Below are 25,536 nucleotides of genomic sequence, written 5' to 3' on the forward strand. Positions count from 1 at the left end.
CAGATCACAGTTTTACTTCAGTTACTCAATCTCCTCTCCCCTAGCAAATACCTGCCGAGTGCTAGATCTATCGATCAACCAGAGCTACCGCTGATATATCAAGTAGCTCTACCACTCCTTAACACTTATTAATAAGATTAAGATAATAAACGTTGCTTAGGGTTTTATATAAGAAGTCTACTACTACTATAGCCTGTTATATTCTATTACGTCTAACTATAGCCCTTAGTTTATAAGCTAACTATAGAAAAACATCTATAAGCTACTAAATATTTAGTAGAATCTCTCTATAGCTTACAACCTATAAATAGATAAGATATTAGAATAAGCTAATAGTAATATAGAAGTAGTTATATAGATCTTTTATAACTATAACTAAAATGATTAGGCTTAGCTTTACCCTTTTCTAGAACTTATGCTTAACTTCTATATAAACGCCTTTATAGGTATATCTTCTTTCTTTCTTTACTATAGTTACTATAACACCCTATTTCTCTAAAAGAAAGCTATCTTAAATAACGAAAAAGTAAGTATAGTAGCTAAAGAGATAGTACGCACAATTAGTAATATAGTAAACTAAATAGTTTTAGCAATATTATACGCCTAATAAGAGTAAAAGAAGTAAGTAAATAAATCTTATAAACTATTACCTACTTATAAAGTAAGAGAATAAGTCTAGTTAAACTTATATAAGATATAAATACCTAAATAAGTAAAAAGCTGAAATAAAAAAGTAGAAAGTACTAAGTTGCCTATATATAAGACACCTACTAGGTAAAACTTATAGTACCCTAAGACATAAGATTCTTTTATATAGATAAGCTAAGGCTAGCATTCAACAACCTTTTACTATCATAATAAATAAATAATAGTGGCCCTATAGCTATCATTATGTAGGAAGATAGAAAAGAAAAAGACTATTTAGAATAGCTTATATAAGGCATTATAATAAATAAATACAAAATAGAGAACTATAATATCTTATTATTTAAATAAGCTACTTAGAGGGTATTTAAGAACTAGCTATAGCACTTAAAGATATAAAGGCCTTAAATAGATAGCTTGCCTAACGTGGTTCATAAGCGAGCGGACACCCCAAGCGAGCGGACACCTCCCCACCAGCGCGTCGACGTTCATACTACAACGCGTTATATCTTAACTACATTAGATTCAACAAACTTTTTCTAAAGCTAATATCTAACTTGCTATTTTTAATATTAATTCCTAACGTGTAAAGAGTGTTAAACGTGCTACTAAGATCTATAGCGTCCTTTGAATAACTTTATTTTACTAACGCGCTGGAAGACACTCTTAACGCGACTGCGAACTAAATTCAAAGCGCTTAAATAAGCTAGAAGAGGAGGCTATTGTTAGGCGTATTCTTGAAGAGTCTGCGCGAGGATTTGCGCCTACAAAGGCTGAGGTTCAAGCAATGGCCGATAAACTGTTAGAGGAGCGTGGTGGCAACCCTGTTAGCAAGAACTAGGTTAACAACTTTGTTAGGCGGACTGCTGAGCTCCGTACGCGCTAGAGCCGTCCCTATAATCACCAGCGAGCCGCCTGCGAGGACCTAGTGGCTATCCAGCGCTAGTTTGACTTAGTCTAGGCAACAAGGCAGAAGTGGGGTATTGTGGACGACGATATCTACAACTTTAACGAAACTAGCTTTATGATAGGCAAGATTTTATTATAGTTATTAATCATAGGCTTAGAAGGATATAGGAAAAAGAAGCAGATATAGCTAGGCAACTGCGAGTGGGTTACTATAATCTAAGGCGTGGGCGCATTAGGTCGCTAGATACCACCCTTCGTTGTCTTTGCGGGCAAGGTGCTTATTAACGTCTAGTTTAAGGATTTGCCTGCTAACTAGGTTCTTGAAGTTAGTCCTAATAGCTGGACGAATAATTAGCTTAGTCTTGCCTAGTTAGAGCACTTTAATACCTATACAAAGAGGCATACTGTAGGTGGGTATTAACTGCTTATTATTGACGGCCATAAGAGCCACTGCTCTATCGATTTTTAAGATCTTTGCAAGGAGAAGAATATTATTCTTCTCTGCATGCCTCCACACTCGTCTTACCTATTGCAGCCCCTTAACGTCGCCTGCTTCTCGCCGTTAAAGCGCAAGTATGGCGACGCTGTTTCAGGCTTAGCACGCAACCGCACCCACTATATTAGCAAGGAAACCTTCCTACCAGCCTTTAAGGCTGCTTTTAAGCAGTCTATCACGAAGGAGAATATCCAAGCTAGCTTTAGAGGCGCTAGTCTAGTCCCACATGACCCACAGGCTGTGCTATCTAAGCTTGATGTAGTGGTGCAGACGCCAGTATAATCACCACGACGGACAGCCGCCTAGCAGGCGCAGACACCACGCAACGCGCGCGAAGTTAAGTCTCAAATTAGTCTCATTTAAGAGAGCGTGAGAAAACGCCGTAGATCTTCTGCCAATTCACTCACTAAGTAGATCGCGTAGCTAAGTAAGGGGGCCTAGCAAATGGCACATAAAATGACGCTTATGATGGAGGAAATGGGTACGCTTTGAGTGGCTCTTGACAAGTCAAATAAGCGTAAAAGCTGCAAGCGGCGATACGTACGGACAGAAGAGACTCTTACTGTAGGCGAAGTACAAGAAGTATTAGCTAAACAGGCGGGTAGCAGTCGTGGTGATGGTGAGAGTGCGTCGAAGAGGGTGCGAGGAGAGCGGCGGTGCGGGCGTTGCAAGCAGACTGGACACAACGCTCGTACCTGCGCAGTTAAGATAGACAGTGCAAGTGATAGTAGCGATTCTAATCATTAATTTAGTATATTGCAATAGTTTATTGACTGTGATAAAAGGCTGTGATAACGTGTTGAAGTTGACGCGCTGGTGGGGAGGTGTCCGCTCGCTTGGGGTGTCCGCTCGCTTATGAACCACGTTAGAGATAAAGTAAGGGAAAAAACTACCTACACCATCCCCCCATAGGCACCTTTTATGAGAGTGTGTAGAGATAATTTAATTATTATTATTTTTTTTAAGTATTTTTATATATAGTAATCATCTCCATTAGTATCGTAAGAAAGAGATAGAATACGTAGTAGGTTCAATAACATTTGCCACCCTAGTCAAGGGTTCGAATGAATGTAGCTTCAATATCTAATATGTGCCTATAGGTTGTTGTAATACCTGCTATGAGATAAATAACGTTTCCTAAAACCCGCGAATGTATCTGGACCTGCGGACTTGGCACGCCATATAGGAGCTTATCGCGAATGCCTACTGCAGCTAAAGAATTATATCCTGTAAAAAATCAGCTAGAAGGCAGAAAGAAGTATTATGTCGCTTACCTGAGCCTTGGCCATCAGTAAGTGACACCGCAAGAACGGAGCCTAGCGCATTCACATAGTCGACTCTCGCGTGATTGGATAATCTTTCCACAAATGACCTGGACCACATGCTCCATGAATTGCCCTCATCACTACCAGCCCATTGCTTCTTGAAATCTTTCCACTCTTGGCCTACGCTCGCCTGCTGCATTATTTCCAAGCTGGTGTTGGCCACATGGCAGCCCACTGCATGTGCAGTGTAGCTGTGTCCATGCAGAAGCGCCTCTGCCTTGCTGTCGCCCCAAAAAGCCTCGAAGACGGATTGACTCGCGGAAGTGATGGAAAGCGGTAGCAGACCTCCTGTAAGTAATTTGGCGTTTACGCTGATATCGGGATGGGCTTGAAGGAACGACGCGGCTGAAAAGCGACCTAGACGATACAGTCCTGTGAAAACCTCGTCAAACATGACAGGCAGCCCCGACCAGGCGTGTTCATCCGCAACAGGAGGCTTTTCAGTCCGAGAATCGTTGGTGAAGTCGTAACGGCGCACAACACGCACCAAAGCTTGTTGGAAGAGCGGATCAACAAAGATCATGCCTCCGGCTCCGAGGATGACAGGCTCCATGATCAACGCCCCAAATTTTCTTCCTTGGCGCTTCACCAAGTCATCCAAAATCTTCTCTATGTAAGCTTCATACTGGGTGGCATGACCTCTTGCCGTGAAATTGAAGATGTCGTCTTGTTTTTCAAAGTGCTGTGTCGGGCCCAACTCTACTTCCAAGCCCTCTGGTGGCTCAACCACCCACTGGCCTTTTTTGAGTTTGAAAGTTGGGTAGTCAAACCAAAAGCCTCGGCCACGGTACCAATCTACTTTGTCGTTGAATATACAAGGTTCGGAAGCGTCCATGGCACCAATCGTGTCTCCATGGTAGCTTCCTTTGAGACCGAGAATCCCAATGTCTTCGCGATTGCTGTCCCACTCGTAGCGCTTGCTAGCTGCGCGGAGGGACATCTTGATACCGACTTCAGTCGCAGTGCTTCCATTGTCTGTGTAGAACACTTTCTTGAGACGCGGGTTGTGCGATTCTCTGAGCATCTTTTCTGCAAGGACCAAAGCCGGTTCATGCGTAGCGCCGGCGAACATGACATGTCCGTACCTCCCAGCTGCGTGTGCTGCTTCTAGCGCAAGTCGAGGGTTTCCATGACCAAGTCCTTGAGTCCACCATGATGCCGAGCCGTCGAATGCAGGGTACAATTCTGACCGGCTCTCGTGCGTCTCTGGCACATGGCCAGTCTGCTTTACTTGGAAGTAATCGCCATACGCGGAATCGAAAACGAGTATTTCATCAGCGCTCTTCAAATGCTTATGCTGTGTAAAAGGATGCCAGATGGCTTCGCTAGTCCGTGACGCCATGCTACTCAAATTGTCGAGCCGTTCGCTGTGGCGATCGAGGAGCCTCATGGCTAGTTTGCGGATAGGCTCCTCCACACTTTGGGCATCATAGAAGCCTTGCATAATTTCCGCTTCCTCTTTAGTACCCGCGCCAATACCCTGCATATTTGGGATCCAGGGTAAGGTAAAGGCCGAAATGCCCGACTTGCTAAAGTACTCTTCCAAGTACTGAGCATTCTCATACTTGCTGTGGTCATTGAAACACACCACTGCATCAATGTCATATCCCCTCACAATCAGGGATTCAGCAGCGGAGATGGTCGATGAGATACCACCCAGGCGATGGTCAGCTACTAGTATCGAGGGAATTCGCAACGGCCGGAAGATGTCGGCTTGTGGAGTACCTGAGGGACCTGGGCTAAGCACGCCGCCAGCTGTCTCGACTATGGCGAGGGCCATGGTATCTGTGTTCATTGAGGCTGCCGTCGCCTCCTGCTGGACGGTCTTAAAGACAGTCTGACTGATGAGCTCATCGCCAGGCTGGGCCAGTCAGTGGGTGCTACCGCCACTGGCAGACAGACATACAACCAGATCAGCCCCTCTTGCTGCGACATGCGGACTGACGGCTTCATCAAACTTGAACAGTGTCGAGACACAACGCCCGCTGTACTTTTGCACATAACTGTCTTGGTCAGCCACGGTAGCACATGGATAGTAGAAGCCAGTCATGTGGCAACAGACGCACCTATCATCAGCTTCATCTGCAGGACCAGTCGATACCGGCTTGATGTACTGCACTCTCCATTTTGTCTTACCAGTCCTTTTGGCAAAGTGCGAACCCAGGAGTGTCGAAAAGACCGTCTTGCCCACTCCTGTGTTGGCACCATAGACCTGCACGGCAATGAGCTTCTTCCACAATGCTCCCGGAACCCTCGGCATCTTCTTCTCTTTCCCGACCCGGATCCAAGACTTGGTGAGTCGAGATAGGCGTAGGTCAGGCTCGCTGGAACGGTCAAAAGTGCGAGGGGAGTAGGAAGGAACGCTAGCAACCTTTCGGCCAGAGGAGTGATCCCGAGCCGCTAAGGCACATGCAGGTACAAATGGGATTAGTCAATCGATGCCCACGCGCATATGCAGTCGCACGCATGGCTAAGTGCGCATTCACAAAGTTTTAGCTAATTGATGACGATACGGCAATCAACCGTGTACGTGTATTGTCGGCTCTATTTCTTTTGCGCGCGGAAAGCCGCGGCCAGCCCCACGCTCCGATGCCGCTGCTCACTGACGGCTTGTGGTAGCAGGTCAGCGTCCCCCCTCCCCAGTGCCCGCAATCACGTTACCCTTACTTGACCCCATTCCGGTGCTACACGTGTGTACAATCAAAAATGGAAGACAAGGCAGATGCAAAGGGACTGGAGCAGACGTTACGCCAACTTCTCGACCGCCGGCGCACCCAGACAACGCTCCGCAACTTGACGCTGCCCAAACCAAATCAAATTGATTTCTCATCCAACGACTTCCTTTCCCTGTCTACTTCGCCACAACTCAAAGTTGCCTATGTGGATGAGCTTCAGAAAGCTTCGTTGCCGTTGGGTAGCGGCGGGTCACGACTTCTTGATGGCAACTCGACTTACGCAGAGGACCTAGAGCGGGACATTGCTGCTTTCCATGGCGCCGAGGCCGGGCTGCTGTTCAACAGCGGATTTGATGCGAATGTGGGACTCTTTTCTTCGGTGCCACAGCGGGGTGATGTGATTGTCTACGATGAGCTCGTACATGCTAGTGTGCATGATGGCATGAGGCTTTCAAGGGCTGGCACCACAATACCCTTCCAGCATAACTCGGTACCCGAGCTGCAACGAGTTCTGCAGCAGCTCCAAGCGGATCATCCAGGCGTGCAAAAAGGTACTTGCAACGTCTTTGTGGCTGTGGAATCGATTTACAGTATGGATGGCGACGTTGCGCCCCTGCAAGACATTGTAAACGTAGCTGAAGACGTCGTGGGCTCGAAGCGAGTGTACATTGTTGTCGATGAAGCTCACTCAACAGGTGTACTTGGCCCGCAAGGGAGAGGCTTAGTGAGCCATCTTGGCCTCGAGAAGCGTATCTTTGCAAGGCTGCACACTTTTGGGAAAGCCTTGGCTGCCAATGGCGGTACGTATGCGCATGCTCTTGGTCTGATTCAAAGTGCTGAAGTTGGCTACAGCGATCCTTTTGGGCTCGGAAACACTGCGACATTACTTGATCAATTACGCACGCCCTCTGATTTACACAACTTTTCTGTCTTACCCACTGCTGGCCCTCGTCCGCTCGGCCTATTGCGTGCTTCAAACGGGGCAGAGCAATCCGCTACAGGCACACCTGCATGAACTCATTCAGACGCTGTATGCAGAGCTCAAAGGCATCCAGGAAGCTTCTGAATACGCGTTGTGTGCACTGAAGATTCCGTCCACATGCCCCGGATCACCCATATTCGCAGTGCAATTGGTGAACCCAAGAGCACTTGCCAGTTTCTTGCAGAACCAAGGCATGATGGTCAGAGCGGTTGTGTCACCGACCGTACCAGCAGGTACCGAAAGGGTCAGGATATGTTTGCATGCTGGTAACACTGTGGGCGACATCAGGAAGCTTGTACTAGCGCTGCAGAGGTGGTGTAAAGATCGGGCCAGAGAGGCACTGGAAGGTGAAGCTGTGAATAAAACAGCGAGCGCCAAGCTCTGAATGCAGTGCGAGTATGTTTCTAGACTATGTTACAAGACGGCATATCCTAGATTACTCGGTGGGTGCCATTTCAGGGGCAGCCTGAGCTACAGTCATATGGAGCCAATGCCAATTATCAAGCAAGAGCTGTTGCTGTTGCCTCGGCCTCTGCCGCTGCGACAACAGCTTCAGCCTCTTCCTGTCCGGGAAGCTTACGCTGTTCGCCGATAGTCTCTTCCATCTTCATTGGCCTCAACCCCCACCTCTTAAACATGGCCTTGTCCTCTTCCCAGCCATTGCAAGCTGTCGTCAGCATCTTCTCGCCGGTGAAGACGGCATTGGCACCTGCCTGGAAGCACAGAATCTGCTTCTCCTCACGCATTGTGTGGCGGCCAGCAGCCAGTCTGATAATGGTGGTCGGGAGTACAAGTCGGGCAGTGGCTATAGTCCTGAGAATAGCATCGAACGAGATGGCCTCTGTTTCGCCCAGTGGAGTGCCCTTGATAGGAACTAGGGCATTGACTGGGAATGACTCGGGGTGGGCTGGCAAGGTGGCTACCGTGTGGATGAGGCCGACATGATCGCGTGCCTTTTCTCCGAGCCCAAGGATGCCTCCAGTGCATACATGAATGCCAGCTTCCTGGACATTCTTGATAGTGTTGAGTCGTTCGTCATAAGAGCGAGTTGTGATGACATTGGGGTAGTGCTCCCGGCTTGTGTCGACGTTGTGGTTGTATGCAGTCAATCCAGCCTCTTTTAGCTCCTTTGCTTGCTCGGCATCGACCATGCCCAAGGTCACACAAGCCTCCATGCCCATGCCACGCACGCCCTTGATCATTTCCTTGATGTTCTTGAGGTTGGTCTTCCGACCGCGCATGTCTCTCCACGCCGCGCCCATGCAGAACCTCGAGCTCCCATTCTCTTTTGCGATGCGCGCGGCTTCCAGGACAGCATCCACCGAGCTCAGCTTTGTAGCCTTGAGTCCAGTATCATAGCGGGATGACTGCGCACAGTAGGAACAGTCTTCGCTACAGCCCCCGGTTTTGATGTTGAAGAGAGTGCACATCTGGATGGCAGCGGGATCATGGAATCGGCGGTGGACCGCGGCCTGTAAGACGCATCATGAGGGGGGGGTTATTTGCTGGACAAGAGCAGTTGCACCTACCGATGCAAAGGTAAGGTCGATGAGCGAAGTGTTGTATATTTCAGCGATTTCGTCCTTTGTCCAATTCGTCCTGGGCGCCTTTGCATTGCGTGCGCTGTCGAAGACCAATGACTGGCCTGTTGGCGGACGTATCTTGTGGGTGGCAGGATATACGGGAGTGTCGAGCACAGTGCTGAAGGAGCGGACAATGTGGTGGACACGACGCGGGCCGGCCCGCAGGCCGTTTGCACGAAGAAGCACTGCGTGAGGCATTGCGAGGGATTGTCGACGGCTTGGTCAGGATGGGACGAGAAGCCCCGGATGGTCGAGTCCAGTCCAGTCGAGTCCAGTCCAGTCAAGCCATGGCTCGATTGGCCGTGAAGGCGTCGGCGAGCGTGGGTGAGCAGATGAAGGCATGTGGGGCTGCAGCCAATGGGGAAGGCCATGATCAACCGTGGGGTCGCGTCAGCAACCGCGCACCAGCACCAGCACCAGTACTTACTTACACCTAAGCCGCCCTGAAGCGTCTCCCTTCGTCCTTCTTCACCCCCACCGTCGCCGCCGCCGCCGCCGCCCACACGAGCATCTTACTCGCCAGCCCGCAAACGGCGCCATTCGAGCCTCTGCTTCGTCCCGCCCGTTGCCGTGTCATAGTCTGGTTGAGCAGCCGGACCCACTAGGTACTCTGCACCGCGCGCTCAACATGCATACTGACCTCCCCTCCTGGCCGTAGCCCGCCGCCTTTAATACCTCATGGCGTAATGAAATTTCCCAACCAAATGCAACGCACATGGCTGGGCTGGACAGGCACGCCCATCAGCGCCATGCCGTGCCGTGCAACCAAGAGTTTCTGCTCGCAGCAAATGAGCGAGATGACACCGACACCACCTGGTGCCAAGGGACGTCCATTTTGGTTTTCTCATGGGGCAAATAAGGTGCTATGCTCCCTTACACGTACAGCAGAACGAAAGACGTGCGTCAAGAGTACGCAAGCGCAATGACGAATCCGATTCATACGCCGCATCGACGGCTTTTCGACATGTATCTACGTACATCATGCCATGGCATAAGTACCGCTTGGCATATTTGACAAGACCCAAGTCTTCAGCCCCTATGCCGAACATACTCCTAAAGCCAGTCGTGGCGTGGCGCAAGCGGGTGCTAGTACTCCAGTCGCTAATAAAAGCACGGCCTCGATAGATGACGAGGCAGATGATGGCTGTTCAGTGTTGGAATGAGGCCAAGCCACACTTGTTTGGTAGCAGTATACGGATATATCCAAGTAGGCATAACTCTTGCACCGCCAATTCACTACACGACGCGAGGCCTTTGGAGTATCTGGCTATCTACGTATATCACGAGACTTTTCCTTGGACCAGCCATCATGACCCTTTCCATAGCGTAGCTTAACCTCACAACCAATCATGACGTCACTTTGCGCCTCCCAAACCTGCAAGTGCAGCACCAAAACTACTCCTCCTTTGACTTCCTCTATCCCTTGTGGTATCAGTCTCACAGTTTACAACCGCCTTAGTTAATCATTAAACTTTTAAAAATTCTCATCATGCTTTCCCCTTCCATGCACACAACCAGTATCTTACAACTCTGCCCTACAGCGGCCCTCAGCGCCTATGGCCTCTATCTGGCCTACCAAAACATCACGCGGCTGCAACAATACGAGCAGAAGAGTGAAAAAGCAGCAGAATGGTCCAATACGGCGGCCCAGAAGCTGCACAAGACGCGCACTACACAGGCGACAGGGACCTTGGCTGTACGTAAATGCAAACGCTTTTTCTTGCTGATTTCATTCTCTTTCTCTACCACCAGTAATGTCAGGAATTGAATATATGTACAATTTACTACCTACGCAGGAAAGAGGCTAATGATAAGTTTCCATATAGCTAATCTCAAGCCTCACATGCTCCATGCTCGTCCTTGTGCCCAGCTTCAGCTCGACTAGGGTGCTCATTGGCGCTGGAGTGGGCAATAGCGTCGCAGCATACCTGGCATATGTGCACATGGCTGGCTACTGGAACGAGCAGACGCAGACGCGGATTCCGTTTGTGCAAGGGTTTAATGAGGCGATACGAGGTAGCGAGCAGGTTGTCGTCTTGCTCAAGACACTAAGCTTGGCGTGGAGCGTGGCTAGCGCCGTGTGGGTGGGCATGGCGAATGGAGCGTCGGGCCTGCTGGGTTTGGCCGTCTGGGGGCTGGTCGTTGGAGGACGTGTTATGGTGGTTGCGCCACAAATGGGGTGGAAGACTCGGGCGTGAGATACGAGGAACAAAGCATATTGTGCCTTGAGAAACGAGTCGATGGAATCCGAGTCTGGAAAAGAAAAGAAAAAAGGGTATCTATTGGTCTATATGACAAAGGCACGATTTATGATTTGACACGCTCCAGGTCTTGTATCAAGCGCATGGTATCTACCTCGTTGACCCAATCTTCAATTCTCGCCCCAACATCGCCAACCAGTCGCTCATATGTCTCGTTGACGAAAAAGAGAGACGTGTGTGCCGTGACTTCGTCCATGTTGTCCATGAAGACCTCAATCCACGTAGGGTCTCGATTGCCACTAGCGTCTTTGGGTGGTAGCATGCAGAATTTCTTCAGCTTCTTGGGTTTGACCAGAGTGTTTCCGGTGGCATCGGCTTCGGGTGTGTGGCTGCTCCGACTGTCTGTCGTGGAGAGAGTGTAAGTCGAGTCGGCACGACTCTCTGGCGGAGGCTGATTCATGATTCCGCTACGGGAAAATTCATAGTGGCCGTACGGACCTCGAGGCCCCTGCGAAGCTGTCTCATGGTGACCCAGGTGCATGGTGCCAATACCTTGGTCTAGCCCAGCAACCGTGGGAACAGGCTGGGGTTCTTCCTCTGCAGTTATCTTCCCCTGACGCACGTCTGCCTCTCTCTGTCTTTGTCGCGCTTCTCGCTCTCTTTGCTCAGCCTCTGCTCGTCTTTGGCCTCTTTCTATTTCCCTCTGTCGCTCCTCTGCCGACATGTGCGTAGTTTCCTCGAGTCTGTTCTGTTGGTCCTTTTCGTGTTCCTTCCTTTCTCTGTCCTGTTCTTGTTCTCGCCTCTTTTCCTCCTTTTGGCGCTCATCCGCTCTCTTCTTCTCCGCCTTTTCCCGTTCTTTGGCCTCTCTGGCCCTCTCCTTTTCCCATTTCTCCTCTAACTTCGTGCGCTCGTTGATCATCTTGTTGCGTGCCTTTACGGCTTTTTGATACTCTTTGAGTGCCTGGTCATGCTCCTTCTCTGCAGCTTTGCGCTGTGCCTTGTCTGTGTATTGTAGTAAATCCACAAAGGGCGGCTCTTGGGGAATGGGTGGTATTTCGGGAAGATTAGGCGGACCATTGTTGGCTTCAGCAGAAATAACAGTATTGAGCTGATCGTCCGAGTAGGCAGGCTCGGAACCTTGGTCATGGTGGTCCACTTGGATACACGGTGGCGGAGAACTTGGTATGGGGTCTGGTTGGATGTGAGTCAACTCCAGCTCCGATGATACCACTGAGAGGCTTCTATTATTCTGTTGTTGCTGTAAGTGGTGGTCAACAGATTCTACCATGTCGCCTGGAGCATTCATTTCGCCGCCCGGGTCCTGATGTGGACAGCTGGGGGAACAGGATGGGGAGGGCGACTTTAAAGGTGGGGAAGTCGGTTTCTTAGGCCTTCCTGTGCTGACCGTGTAATAATTAATGAAGCGGATTCGGGGTACAGTGCATAATTGAGGGTTGCCGCCCTTCCTCTTTGCCTCGTCGTCTTCTTCCAGGGCTCGTATCTTGGCATAGCGGTCCTTCAATCCTCTGTAATCGGCCATGGCACCACCAAACTCCATGTGTGACTTGACAAGGCCTCTGGTAGCTTCTGCTAGACCGTCTTTGTAATGCTTGGTGAGCCAGTGCAAGCTGTTTTCCCAGCCGGACCGGTTAGGCAGACGGACATCATTGGGGAACATGGGATTGTAGTTTGGGTCGGCTGGCTTGGGGTTGAAAAGTGTGCTTGTTCTGGTGAGCTTCTGTTCTGGGTCGGTGTCGGCGGCGATGGCATCTTGTGGGGGTGGGGGTGTATTGAAGATGCTGCCCAGGCCTGCCTTTACGATGCCGGGGTGCATGCCTAGGAAAGGTACGTCAAAGTTTACAATACCAATGATGCGATGGCGAAAGGCCAGGGCAATGTCGGCAGCGAGCAAGCCGCCCATGGAGTGACCGAGAAGGATGGCATCGGTCCACTGGTCTTCATGGGGGGCCAGCCTGGCGACGGTCAGCCATATCCAAGGCGCCCAGGCGTGGGTTCCTACCAGGTTGAAAAATTGTCTCTTGCCACTTGGAGCGAGTCCCTTGATTTGTATCGCGGGTATATCTTGGAGTGGACTACATGGGATTGTGCAAGGGTGACGGTCACGAGGTTGTGGACATGGGCGGGAAAGCTGCGGAAGCTAGTTTCATCGCCCATGAAGCCATGGAGGTAGACTAGCAGTAGGCGGCGGCGGCCAGCGTCGGCCAGCATAGGTTCGGGGACGAGCGACTGGGTCGAGGATGAGCGGGGATCGTGAGAAGACATGACGGTGAGCGAGTAGGGCGGAGGGACGTCTTCACTTGGGGCAGCGTGCCGGGGGGGCAGCGGTGGGCGTTGTTGCTGCTCTGCGCAGCGGGCGTGGGCGGGCGACGTCATAGCTGGGCGAGGGATGGATAGGCTGTGGGTGTGGCTGAGGGTGTGGCGTCGCGTGGGGAGGGCTACATGGCAGATGCAGCCGGTGCAGCAGATGTAGGCAGTAGTTTGGTGGAACAGACACGGGGCCAACGGGGCCAACGGGGCGGGCGAGGGAATGGGCGGAGCGGGAATGCCGGCATCAGCAGGGCCATGGCATGGCGCTCAGCAGCAGTCGAAGAGGGGGAGGCAGCAGCAGCAGAGGTGGAGGGGCAGTGTGGGGTACCAAGGCATCCAAGCCACATGTGGCTGGGGCCGGGGCCGGGGCCGAGGCTGTGGCGCTGTCGCTGGCGGGCCATGGCATGGAACCACGGTCAACGTTTTGTTTTGTTTTCCCGTCTTTGCATGGATGGGCTGTCCTGGGGGCGGCGGGCTAGCGAGCGCAGGCGACCGACATGTATACAGGACAGGACTAGGGCGGTGCACATGTATGCATACAGCAGAGCGGTTAAGATGCAAGGAACTGGGGCGCTGGCAAGACGGGCCTTTGGCAATATTGGCCGTCGACGACAAAGGACACCGGCCCAGGGCGCCTGGGCAATGCGCGCGGCCAGGCACACCACCAGGGCGAGTCGCGCCTTGCAAAGGTGCGACGGCGGTGCACGCGACGCGGCAGCAAAGACGGCCATGGTCGATGCCAAATGTCGATACTCGTCGATAGAGTTGGCCGCCCAGCGCCACAGGCTGCAGGTGGGCGCGGGAGGGGGGCCCATGGGACGCCCAAATCTCCGAAGCGCAGTGCTAGGCGCCGTCACCATGGCCGTCACCATGGCCGTCGCCATCGCCGTCGCCATCGCAGTCGCCGTCGCATCGCCGTCGCAGCCGCATCGCCGTCGCCGCCATGGCGAGCCAAAGGAAATGAAGGCCGTCGTCAGTGCTGCTGGTTCGTCGAGGGCGAGCCGCGTTGATAGATACGGGCGGGCATGTGCGTCGGTGGATCCTTCTATTCCGGGACGCGTTATCTCGCTTGCCCGCCAATCAGCGCCGCCCCAGGCCCCCATGCGCCTCGCGCCTGCTCTCTTGGTCGCTCCCTCGCGCTGCACATGCCAAACAAGCCGTTTGGTTTGCGGTGCCCTGCAATACACGACGACTCCCAACCACTCACCCTCTTGGAGCCGCCGTTGCGCTCTCCTCTCGTCTCCTCGCCGCCCGTCCTCTCCTCCGTCTCCCCTCTCCTCTCCCCTCTCTCCTCTCCCCTCTCCGCCATCTCGCCTCGCTCTCCGTCCATCGTCCAGCCAAGCCCATGCAGCGTCCTTGAGAGAGCCCCCTTCGCGTGTGCGTAGTCCTCTCCGCCGCCGCTCAATCCATTCGCTCGCCCGCCCGCCCGCCCGCCTGTCGTGCACATGTACTGACTGACGCCCTGCCCCAGGCCTCGTTCCTCCGCCGCTCACCAGGCATCCGCTCCTTTAGCAACCTTCACTCGCTTATGCACTCCATCTGCTTCCATTGACTGGATCCCTTGCATCGTCTGCGCGCGTCCTCTCGCACATCCAACTTGCTACACTCCCTCACTTCAACAACACATGTTCTGCCAAGTCGCCGCCGCCGCACTCACCACCCCTACGCCGACTGCATCACCGCGGCCCGTATAGCCCTTGGACGACTCAATCGCTCCTCTTGATGGACGGCCCTGCCACGCCCGCCGACCCATCCAAATTCAAGTCGCGCCACCGCTACCCACGACGCATCTTCTCGCACCACCAAAGGCATCCCGCGCCCGCATTGGACCACGCCCACGACGCTCCAGGCAACGCCAGGCGGCACGCGGCACCGCCAGCCAGAGAGAACATGAGCAAAGGCCATCGCTTCTTCCACCGCCGCCCCGTGCCGGGCAACACCAAAGTCATCACCGTTGCCGTCGAGGTCGTGGACCAAGTGGACAGCAATGGCAGCTTGGCCGCCCAAGAGACGCTAGCCCCGGTAACGCTCCAAGCCTCGCACGATGCAGTAATCACGCCGCCCGCCGCGCCCACTGTGCCCGCCGCCCTGCCGACAGTGTCTGCCCTGCCCACTGTGCTTGCTGTACCCTCTGTGCCTGCTGTGCCTGCTGTGCCCGCCATGCCCGCTGTGCCATCAGTCGCGCCCGCTCTGCCTGCCGTACCGCCTGTGCCTGTGGTGTCTGCCGTGCCAGTGCCTGCACTACCCTCTGTGCCACCAGTACCGCCGTTTCCTGATAATCTGCATGTGCCCAGCGTCCCTGCCTACCCTTTTTCCACCGGCAACGCTCTCGCACAAGTCGCAGCCCCATCGCCGCCGTTTCCTGTGTCGTCAAGCCTGCCTACACGTCCTCCAAGTCCCGTCACCCCACCTGCGGTCCCAACGCCAGCGCCCGTCTATGCTTCCAGCTCGGCTGCCAACACGACAACACCAGGTAAGCGCCTCACATGCACTCGTGTGCTTGCACCGCTGACATGGCATAGCCGCGGCATCACTACTGGCATCTTCTTCACTCGCTTCGCTTGACAGCATTTCAGCCTCGACGGCAACAGGCCTTTTTGCATCAATCGCAGCAGCCCCGTCTCGCCCTGCGTCAGTCTCTACCTCAGCTTCAGCTTCACAGTCTTTACCGTCGTCCATACAGACGTCATCCACGCAATTATCAAGCAGCTCCCAGTCTACTCGCACTACTGTGACTGCTTCACAAGCTGTATCCACAGCAGCCTATCCCAACGGCGGCTATGGCGGGGGCGGCGAGACACCTGGAATGGCGCCTGCCCCTGCTGCCACCACCTCGGCCATTGCGGGTGCTAACTCTAGCCCTTCTTCTCTCGAAACCCCCAAAGTGGTTGGCAGTGTAATAGGAAGCCTTGCTGGTGCTGCACTGATCCTGGCTCTCATCTTGCTGCTCCTACAGCGTCATAAACGGAAACGAGACGGCGCTCTGCAGCTCACTGGCGACGACCACACCGAAACCAACCGATCCATGACGCAAGCACCTGCTACACGTAACACCCTCATTCCTGCTTTGTTCCTCCATCGCTTCTCTGGCTTGTCTGGTAAAACAGGAGAAACCAACCTGAGCGGCGGCGAGCGAAGCTTTCAGCGCGTCTCAGGTCGCAAATTACCATCTGCATTCAGTGAAGGTCTCACGTCCGACCAATTCACTCGTGGCGGGACAATGTCTGGTTCGTCATTCTACCAAGATGACCATAGCACCTATGGCGGCGCAGCTATCTCCAAAGAATTTGGCAAGGAGATTGGCAAAGAGATATGCGGCCCCGCTATCACGCGCGAGTCGGGACAAATGAATATCCGGCCCAGTCCGGCGCGAACCCCAGTCATTCGACACCCCGACGACGGGAACCCTTTTGCCTCAGACCAGGACTTTCTGAGTCCACCACAGTCTCCTAATCCTGAATTGCCTGCTAGAGGCTCACTCGGAAGAAGCTTGCACTCTGCCGATGGGTCGCGCTCGAGCAGATTTACCGAGAATGTCTGAACGACCTGTTAACCTTTGATTACCCCAGCTTCCTTTTTCGCTCTTATTTCCAACCTCTTACTTCACGACACGCATGAATATGCATCCTGCTTACTTTGCCTCGTCACGGGCACTTTGCAACTGTTGGCTGTCTGGACTTGTTATACCCCTGGATCGGCTCGACATGCTACATCACTCACCACATACTGTCCTTTATTTCGTTCGCCAAACCAGCGGCCGAAAAGTAATGTCTTTTCCGTTCTCTACTACCTATTGTCGTGTTGTCCTTCTTTTTTTTTCAATTGCGTTCGATTCTCCACGACGCTGCCCATGAACAGAGCGGCGTACAGTTTCATACCCCTAGGCTGGCCTGGAGGATAGAGATACATCTCCAGGTTTGGCACTTTGTTTATATCGGACCTGTGGTCCGTGTATATATTCTCGCTACACTTGATCCAAGGTAGCCTCGTGCATAGGGTTGCTATATGTTTCACGTATTGTGAAGGATGTGCTAGGGATCGGGATGGGGAGTAGAGGTCTTGTAGATAGGACTGGCAGGCTCTACAAGAGTCACAGTGCCAAAACCCAAAAAGTATAGTCTTGCATAGCTATCTAGTTGGCCTCTCCACTGTCTGAAATGCGAGTGAAGTGGATTTCTACGTAGCCTTCGACCCTGAATACGTGGGTCTCGGGGGATCCAGTGACGAGCATGCCTACGGTTCTTCGCCTAGTTGTGGCTATTCGTCTCTCAAAGTGGCTTATGCCTTGTAGATTGGTGATGATAGTCATGCTATGGATCAGCGTACCACGTGCACATTGACATTGATGTGCTTAGCCACGACTTTTGATGACCGAAGCTCAAGCACTGTGTCGACATGGGCCCAAAGCCTGAACCTGCATGCATTAGCGTATTGACAAGTACAACAACAATGCTCATGTGTTTCTCTTGGTGCTCAGGCTGACACGAAGAAGGTCCTATTCACTCTGTCACAACCTAGGCAAAAAATACCGCTCTTTGGGTAGCGAGGCCATGTTACATGGGTTTCATGTATATGATTCCATGTACCATTGACAGACTGACTGCCTTTGTATTGGCCATGTTGCCATGGAACGTACGAGTCAGTGAGCACCAACAAACAACAATAAACGCACGTGACATGTATGTGAAAACGATGAAGAAGCAAAAAAGAAAACTTGACTATCCTCAACGGCTCTCCGATCCCTCAACAACTAACCTCGTTGCCATGTCTCTGTGCCTGTTGGCCGCCAAGTAGGTCTGACATGGTGGGTCGTTTAGGATTTTAAAAAAATGTTTGTTTAATTTACGAAATAACCCATCACTCAAGCATCACACTCGCGAATGGCTTAGTTTCTGGAGTAGGGTTCCAGGTATTACTTCGGCTTCTCTCTCTCTCTCTCTCTCTCTCTCTCATCATGTCTCAAGGGTATGCTCATGATGCGGGGAAACAAAACTCGTGTGTATTATTGTCTCGACATCATTAGCCTTTTCAAGTATCCAACATATACAGTCAAGGATCCTATCATGGCCAAGGTGATGCAGGGACGTGATGGGGAGACTTTGAACATGATTTATTAGTATCAATTCTTTTTTTTCTTCGACAACTATATCTCTTTCAACATGACATTTCTCTTAATTTCGTAGTTGCAGCTAGTGAGTTTGGAAATAAAGCCAAGGGCCAAGGGGTACTGTGAGAAATGGTAAATCCACCACTGTACATTGGGGCAGCGATTGATCATCGCAGCACCAAGGAAAGATAAGCATGGGCTTACCGTGGAATTAGTAGGCAGAGGCGGAACGGCAAATGTGGAGATAAAAGGCAAGCAGCTGCAGGGACTTGGATACCCCGTCATGTGCGGCAGATGAATGAATTAGGGGTATATGCATCCAAGGAAATTAAGAATCTGACAGTTCAAGGCCCTCAGTGTAACAGCACCCTGCATGACGCCAAAGAAGACCCTAGCATCTTTGGTCATGCGAGCCAGGCTTCTACATGGTGATTCAACTTGTAGGAAGAAGGAAGAAATAAGCGTCCTATTTTTGGCTCCTTTGCTTCTCTGCTTCTCTCCCTGGGGTCCTGCATATCCATCAACCTACATCGAGACATCCTCTTCTTTACCTATGAGTACTAATGCGTCTATACCAGTTACTATGGGGGGAGTCTTGGTGATTTGTTACTACAATGATTAATCACTACATTATTCTGAAACTAAACTGCACGTCTGAATAACAAACACTCGTAGATACTACATATGGGGAATAGATCTCAACGATAATGGATATAGAATGTGTCCAGCTCACATGGCCCAGATGCTTTTTGAAAAGCAAGCATCTTGGACGGCAAAAGCATCTTGGAACAAGGCATTTTTGAAGACGAGTAGTATTTTGATACACTAAAAAAGAGCGTTATTACATCCTCCGCTCATGCCACGTCTCCTGGTATCTATACCCAACACCTATACTAAGTAGCCCGACTGATAATTATACTGAAGCAGAATGGATTAAATGAATGAAAAATCTATCAAGACGCTAACTGATATCAGAAAGAGAGAGTGAGACAGAGAGAGAGAGAGAAAAGGTTCCACATCCAACACGCCCCCATCCATATTTGGAAAATGCAAAAAGAAAACACTAGGCAGAGGCCATGAAGAATGAGAGAGGTGACAAACACGAAAAAAAAGATGCAAACTATGCTTGCAGGTCCGACAACGCCGTAAGTTGTATGCAATGCTGACTCAAGGGAAAAACGCCTTTTCGTCCACATCCCTATGCTTCGTCCTCTTTTCACGACTTAACCCATGGGTTTGTTCATCAGAACCTTGTCGGGTACCGTCTCCATACAAGCTTCCGACTGACTTGGTAGTATGCGTGAATACCTCTAGAATGTAGCGGAAGCAGGGCACGAAGAGCCGTGTGAATGGGCATGATAGCATGGTCGGCGACGACCTAGAGCTCCAAACACGATCGAGACCACATGGGTGCAGGTCGATTCGAGAAGATGTTTCACTTTGATCCAACGAGCAGTTCTGCTCCAGGAACATTATGACCAAAATCCAGGATCAGCGTCCTACCGTCTTGGCTGGTAGCAACCACTCGCCTGTAGTCGCTCTTGGCTGACAGAATCCAGCTCGTTGTCCAGTTTTTGTAGACGGCATATGTTTGGCCGGTTTCGTAATCAGATACCTGAATGCTCTGGTCGTAGGATCCGGATACGATGCGTCCGTTGAATGCGTCGAGGAACAATGAGCGGACAAGACCATCGTGCTTCACCCTGCTGTGCACAAGCTCGCCGGTAGAGGCGTCAAACTTGTACACTACATGGTCGTTTCCGCCAGCAAGAACATACTTGGCATCATCTGAAAACTCGACGGCAGCAAGACCACGGTCTTCGGAGGGAAAGTCCTTGATGGAGACGCCGGTCTCGAGGTTCCACAGCTTGGCTACACCGTCACCGCTGGCGGAGACGAGGAAGTTGCCGCGAAGCTGCACAGCATTGACTGGGCCTCGGTGGCCCTTGAGCGTGCGGAGACAGTTGCCAGTCTTGCGGTCCCAAACCTTGATCATGGCATCCTTGGAGCAAGAGATGATGTACTTGTCGTCCAAGCAAACATCCAAGACACCAGCTTCGTGACCACGGAGCCGGTACATGGGGACATATTCTTCGCCGGTAATGTCCCAGACGATACATGTGTAATCGGATGAGCCCGTGACCATAATCTCGCTGTCGTACTGGAGGCAGAGAATGGATGCATCGTGGTAGTCGGCGGGAACAGTGTAGATGTCGTTGCCAGCCGGGGTGCCGTTCATCGAGGCATGGCTGATGACACGCTCCGGTCGCTCCTCCATGGGTGGGGGAGTGTTTGCTGTCGGGCGGTGGTTGGGACCGCCGTATACCTTGATGCACTTGTACGTCTCGAGATCCCACACACGGATGGTTCGATCGCGTGAGCCGGTAATGGCCTTGTTCTCGTCGAATTGGCAGCAGTAGACACTGTCGGTGTGGCCATTGAGGTAGATGGCAGCAGGAGCACCAGTCTTCCATCGGGCGTCAATGGTGGCCCTAGCCTCGAACATCTTCTTCCAATCTTGTGCGGGAGCAGGGTTGCCACCAGCCATCTTGCCCGTACCCAAGCCGCCCATCTGGATGGGGGCAGGTGAGACGTGTACCTCGGGCTCGTGCTTGCGGAGGAAGACATTTCGCCAGACATGGGGTGAGGCGGCATGCTCGTTCCAGCTTCGGGATACTCGCTCGGCACGGACAAGGGAGGCGGCGTCGAGGTTGGAGAGGACGGTGGTGACGAGTTCGGCAGGTAGGCGTTGGAAAGGGTCGACTAGAAAGCCATTAGCAAGGGCTGAGGGGCCATTGGAAGCAAGCGACTTACTCATCTTCTTTTCGGTGACGCTATCGGCTCGAACAATGGGCGAGGCACACGTCATGTCGACGCCGCTCTCGTTGTCCTTGATGTCATCGTCGCGCGAGCTTGGGATGAGACCATTGAGGAAGCGTTGCGTGTGTTCCTGCTCGCGACGTAGCTGGTTTTGGCGGTCCTGGTTGGCGGCGGCGGCAGCTTGTCGTGCTGCGGTGCCGGGTACGGCTTGGCTGGGGTATGTGAGGGGGCATGTGAAGACGGACTTGGCCACGTCGGTCGACGACGCAGGGGCGGTTGGGCGACGACGCATGCTGCTCAGGCGCCTGAAGGGAGAGAAGGTCTTGGAGCTCGAGGGGGTCGACTGGGACTGCATTGGGAAGGCGGGGATTCCAGAGTCTTGGTGTTGCAGAGGCACTCGCTGCAGGTCCGGGTTGGGCTTGGACTGGGTTGCGGCCGAGGGAGGAAGAGATTCGAAGAGCGAATGTATGGAGCCGCGGCGGCGCTGTGAAGGTGTGGCTGAAGAGACGGACGACATTCGCCTGCGAGTCTTTTGGCGGGTGAAACTCCCGGCCACGGCGCCAAAGGCACGCGAGAAGGAGCTGGCCTGTGAATGCTGCGAGGCGCCGTCGACGGCCATGGTGGCCTCGTTGACCGCGTCGAGCATGTTGGTGTCCTTGATGTCAGAGACATGGGGGGCAGGGAACGTCTGCGAAATGGTTCGCTTCATGGTGTGGGGTGGCGACGCCGGGATAGGGGTCGTGCTGGAAAGGGAGTGGGTGTTGTGGTGGTGCTGGAGGTAGGAGGAGGAAGAGGAGGAGGAGGATTCAGCGTCTATGTCGGAGGAGGTCTTGGGCCGATGCGACAGGATGGACTGCCTGCGATACATTGGATGTGTTGACAAGGGAGTGGCAAAGAGTTGCGGTGAAGGCACGACTGAAACAAAAAGCGAAGCGTGATGGTGCAGCAGTAGCGGTGGCAGCGGCAGGAGCGACAGCAGCGGCAGCGACAACAACAACAACAAGACGACAAGGACAACGACTAGGGCAGCAGGCGCGGAAAGACGAGGAGACGGCGGCAAGGAGCGTCGTTGGTCGGGCTAAAGAGAGCAACACGAGGGCGTGCGTGCGTGCGGGAGCGACTAACAGACGGAGAGCTGGGGCGGAGCGGATAGAGAGCGTGCACCACAACGACGACGACGACGACGACGACAACCTTGACGCGATTCAGCCCCAAACCGTGGGAGAGCGCGCGTGCACGGCGGCGTGGCAGCAGCAGCAGTGGCAGCAGCAGCAGCAGCAGCCGCAGCAGAGGAGGGGGGAGGGGGCACAGGTGGAGTCGACGAAGCCCGAGACTGCTTGCTGGCAATATCGGCGAGGGTTGCTTGGGCAGGCAAGACGCGCCGACAGGGGCCTGGTTGGCTTGGGGCGAGTTAATGTGCGAAGAAAAAACGAAGCAGGGTTGGACGAAGAAGCAGAAGCAGCGGCAGCAGCTGGCGGCGGCGGTGACGACGACGACGACGATGATGGATGGATGGACGGATGGATGGATGGATGGATGGGGTGTGGGTGGGTGGTGGAGGTGGTAGTCGGGTGGTAGTAGTGTAGGTAGTAATAGTAGGCGTAGGTGTAGCAGCAGGCGCAGGCGTAGTGTGTAATAGCCACGTCCGCAGTGGCCCGGTAGGCGCGGGTTGGGTGCAGGTGCAGATACAGTGCAGTGCAGCGCCGTGCAGCGCCGCGCCGCGCCGTGCAGAGCAGCCAGCAGCAAGCCAGCGCGATAAGATGTGTGCTGCTGCTGCTGCTGTTGCTGCCGCTGCTGTATGTAATTTGCCAGGGGGTGGAGCCGCGACACACTGGGAGCCGCCGTCGCCGTCTTGAGATCGGCTGCACTAGCAAGCAAAGCACTCGTTAGCGGTGCAACAGATTCTGCCCTCCATTTGCCTCGAAGCGTCTCTTAGTACTTATGCTACACCTTCTCCCGCTGATCAGCCCTTGTTCCGCATCCTTGTTTTTCCGCCGCCCACCACCACCACCCTCCTCCTCTCCTCCCGACACCGCCGCCCGCCCTCCGCCCGCCGCCGCCCCCGACTCCTCGCAGCCCGCCTCCCTCACCCTCCTTTCTCACCCGCCCTCGCTGTTGTTGCCGTTGCTGCTCTTCTTCTTCTTCTTCTTCTTCTTCTTCTTCTTCTTGTTGTCGCGACGCGAAACCAAACCACTGCCGCTCAAACATGACGGCTTCGACTGGACCCGTGGCAATACCGGCGCTGTACCGTTGCATCTTCCTGTGGGTGGAACCATGTTCCATCATGGCGGGCGCCGTGTGTGCTGCATGCTTCCAGACGACGTACCTGGACCTGACGATGCATGCCCCGAGCGCTCCCGACGGGCTCTCGCTCACGCCCATCTCAACAAAAATCGTCCTGTCGCAGCTGGCAAACATGTACCTCGGACTTGCTTTTCTCGAGGCCGCCGTGCTCCGCGCCACGGCCGACGTCAACGTCTGGCAAACGTTTCTCGTCGTGCTGCTGCTGGCCGACGTTGGGCACCTCTGCTCGCTGCTGCCGCTGGGCGCCGACGTGTACTGGGCGTTTTGGCGCTGGAACGCCATGGACATTGGCAACATTCCCTTTGTCTACTTCCTGGCCGCGACGCGCATCTGCCTGCTTGCCCGCGTCGGCTTTGGCCACGGCCACGGCCAGCAGGCCAAGGTGCGGCGGGATTAGCGACATGGCCGAGTATGTAGGCGCCCCAGTTGGGGTGTGGTGGTGGAGGAGGGGGCCCATGGAAGGCGTGGTGCATTGGCGGGCATGACCATCGCAATTTCTCATTGTCGACAAGTGCTTCTGTTTCCAAATCACAGCAATTTCTGTGCACGCCTGCGGTTGCGCGGTGCTAGCGCGCTGGCTATGCCTCTTGGACGAGGGGCCCGCCCAGGGTAGCCTCGCCTCGCCTCGCCTGGCCGCCCCCCAAATGCCATAGCCGGCAACACACCCGAGCCCAAAGCGCATGGCCTCTTGTTTACCCCAGACCCACGGCCTGCTGCTGCTGCTGCTCCCACGCCCTCGCCCTCGCCCTGGGTCTATTCCCCTCGCCGCGCTCCCCTACACCCTGTCGGCTCACCTCACCCTCGTGCTCACCTTGTCTCACACCATCAACTTTGTTCTCACCGCCCGAGCCCCCGCCGGCGCTGCTTCACCACCAAACCCTCACCGCTCTCTGCCCCCCCCCCCCGGCCTCCGCAAATAGCAGCTTTCCCGCACGCCACCCTCGCCTTCCCATGGGGCCCTCTGCCGCTCAACACTGCGCTTCTCGGCAGCCCGCGACTCGATGCCCTTCACCACTGCACTGCACGTACTACATGTACACCACGCACATGTTCTCCCGCTTCGCCCTGCCCATGACCTGCATGCAGCCTGCCGAGAATAGCTTGTCATGCCGCCACGCCTTCGCCACGCCCTCGCCTCGCCTCGCCAACATACCCAACTCTGTCGTGCCCTGCATGCTCGCCCCATGCCAGACATGACCCGCGGCCGCCTCTCCGGCAACACGGCCCCAACGTCATGCTACCACTACCGCCACCACGACTAGCTGTGCTGCTAGAGTCGCAGTTTTTTTCCCACTCGCTGAGCACTCTCGCTTTTTGGCCCAGTCCCGACAAACAAGAGCCTGCCTCTTTGTTTCTCCCGAGCCCGCCCACACGCACCCGCGCGTACCATGGTACCGCTGCAGTAGGCTATAAGGCATCCCTCTCGTGCCATGTCAAGTCACGCCGTCTCGACGTCTTCGTGCCTGGTACCATGGTTGCTGACCGCGTCTTGGCCGCCTCGACAATGTTCTGGTCCTGGCCAAAAAGGGTCCAGACGATGGCCGTGCTATGCCTCGCTGTTCAGCCCCTCGTCATGTGTACCCCCCCCCCTGAGAAAGACGAAGCGGGGTGAACGCTGTGATGTTGCTTGACCCCACCATGGCCATTGCCATTGCACAAACACGCGCATCCACATCCAAACAACGGAAGCCCCCCCCCTCTCTCTCTCTCTCTTCCTCCCTCCCTCCGTCCTTTTCGGTGCTTTGTGTCATTGTCATCATTGCTCTGCCATGCATGTGCGAAAAAAAAATTGCTACCTGGAAAATTTGTTTTCCGCTGCTGACGTCTTGCAGCTTATACATCATCCTGACGTCACAACACTCACCACACACACAGCACACACACACGCACACACACACGTGCTGACCCGACGACCAAACAGCTCCCATGTCCATGCATGTCCAAGTGCAGCCTGCGTACACCTGAGCATGCGAGGGTACACGCACATACGGTAGGGGACTCCATGACCGGAACCACGCACACGCAACCTGGCGCCTGGCAAACCAAACCAAACCCACTCTCAACCCCTCGTCCATGTCTGTTTCTCTCTGAGTCCACCATGAATCTATGTATGGATGACTCAAGAAGAGAACAAGAGAAAAAGAAAATCCCTCTCTGCTTG

The 25,536-nt window shown here is 53.6% G+C and overlaps 8 protein-coding genes across 8 annotated transcripts; 4 read left to right on the forward strand and 4 right to left on the reverse strand.

Moving 5' to 3' along the window:
* Positions 1-3,098: 3,098 nt before the first annotated feature.
* Positions 3,099-5,635, reverse strand: SETTUDRAFT_175195 (uncharacterized protein; the record flags this gene model as incomplete). The annotated part of the gene is made up of 4 exons (XM_008023793.1): positions 3,099-3,277; positions 3,325-5,236; positions 5,282-5,378; positions 5,442-5,635. 4 exons carry the CDS (start codon positions 5,633-5,635, stop codon positions 3,099-3,101), a joined length of 2,382 nt encoding a protein of 793 aa, XP_008021984.1.
* Positions 5,636-6,081: 446 nt separating this feature from the next.
* Positions 6,082-7,417, forward strand: SETTUDRAFT_102414 (uncharacterized protein; the record flags this gene model as incomplete). The annotated part of the gene is made up of 2 exons (XM_008023794.1): positions 6,082-6,850; positions 6,903-7,417. The coding sequence occupies 2 exons, from the start codon at positions 6,082-6,084 to the stop codon at positions 7,415-7,417; spliced, it is 1,284 nt and encodes a 427-aa protein (XP_008021985.1).
* Positions 7,394-8,827, reverse strand: SETTUDRAFT_167017 (uncharacterized protein). Its single transcript, XM_008023795.1, has 2 exons — positions 8,562-8,827; positions 7,394-8,504 (listed from the first exon to the last, which is right to left on the reverse strand). The coding sequence occupies exons 1-2, from the start codon at positions 8,811-8,813 to the stop codon at positions 7,533-7,535; spliced, it is 1,224 nt and encodes a 407-aa protein (XP_008021986.1). The 5' UTR covers positions 8,814-8,827; the 3' UTR covers positions 7,394-7,532.
* Positions 8,828-10,104: 1,277 nt separating this feature from the next.
* SETTUDRAFT_25337 (uncharacterized protein) lies at positions 10,105-10,813 on the forward strand (the record flags this gene model as incomplete). Its single annotated transcript, XM_008023623.1, has 2 exons — positions 10,105-10,311; positions 10,442-10,813. The coding sequence occupies 2 exons, from the start codon at positions 10,105-10,107 to the stop codon at positions 10,811-10,813; spliced, it is 579 nt and encodes a 192-aa protein (XP_008021814.1).
* A 109-nt stretch (positions 10,814-10,922) lies between these two features.
* SETTUDRAFT_145536 (uncharacterized protein) lies at positions 10,923-13,149 on the reverse strand (the record flags this gene model as incomplete). The annotated part of the gene is made up of 2 exons (XM_008023796.1): positions 12,837-13,149; positions 10,923-12,789 (listed from the first exon to the last, which is right to left on the reverse strand). The coding sequence occupies exons 1-2, from the start codon at positions 13,097-13,099 to the stop codon at positions 10,923-10,925; spliced, it is 2,130 nt and encodes a 709-aa protein (XP_008021987.1). The 5' UTR covers positions 13,100-13,149.
* Positions 13,150-14,518: 1,369 nt separating this feature from the next.
* Positions 14,519-16,951, forward strand: SETTUDRAFT_175198 (uncharacterized protein). The gene is made up of 2 exons (XM_008023797.1): positions 14,519-15,617; positions 15,667-16,951. Exons 1-2 carry the CDS (start codon positions 14,867-14,869, stop codon positions 16,683-16,685), a joined length of 1,770 nt encoding a protein of 589 aa, XP_008021988.1. The 5' UTR covers positions 14,519-14,866; the 3' UTR covers positions 16,686-16,951.
* Positions 16,952-19,686: 2,735 nt separating this feature from the next.
* On the reverse strand, positions 19,687-21,939 carry SETTUDRAFT_102821 (uncharacterized protein; the record flags this gene model as incomplete). Its single annotated transcript, XM_008023798.1, has 2 exons — positions 19,687-21,014; positions 21,066-21,939. The coding sequence occupies 2 exons, from the start codon at positions 21,937-21,939 to the stop codon at positions 19,687-19,689; spliced, it is 2,202 nt and encodes a 733-aa protein (XP_008021989.1).
* Positions 21,940-23,352: 1,413 nt separating this feature from the next.
* SETTUDRAFT_167020 (uncharacterized protein) lies at positions 23,353-23,916 on the forward strand (the record flags this gene model as incomplete). The annotated part of the gene is made up of 1 exon (XM_008023799.1): positions 23,353-23,916. The coding sequence occupies one exon, from the start codon at positions 23,356-23,358 to the stop codon at positions 23,770-23,772; it is 417 nt and encodes a 138-aa protein (XP_008021990.1). The 3' UTR covers positions 23,773-23,916.
* Positions 23,917-25,536: the final 1,620 nt, after the last annotated feature.

Source organism: Exserohilum turcica, assembly GCF_000359705.1.
Source record: "Exserohilum turcica Et28A unplaced genomic scaffold SETTUscaffold_11, whole genome shotgun sequence".
NCBI lineage: Eukaryota > Fungi > Ascomycota > Dothideomycetes > Pleosporales > Pleosporaceae > Exserohilum > Exserohilum turcicum.

What these genes read in the sequence shown, in the direction of transcription:
- SETTUDRAFT_175198 (XM_008023797.1), top strand. Translation starts at nt 14,867, where the DNA reads ATGGACGGCCCTGCCACGCCCGCCGACCCATCCAAATTCAAGTCGCGC. An exon ending in TGCCAACACGACAACACCAG is followed by an intron (nt 15,618 to 15,666) that starts GTAAGCGCCTCA and finishes GACATGGCATAG; the next exon opens with CCGCGGCATCACTACTGGCA.
- SETTUDRAFT_167017 (XM_008023795.1), bottom strand. Translation starts at nt 8,813, where the DNA reads ATGCCTCACGCAGTGCTTCTTCGTGCAAACGGCCTGCGGGCCGGCCCG. An exon ending in TCGACCTTACCTTTGCATCG is followed by an intron (nt 8,505 to 8,561) that starts GTAGGTGCAACT and finishes TGCGTCTTACAG; the next exon opens with GCCGCGGTCCACCGCCGATT.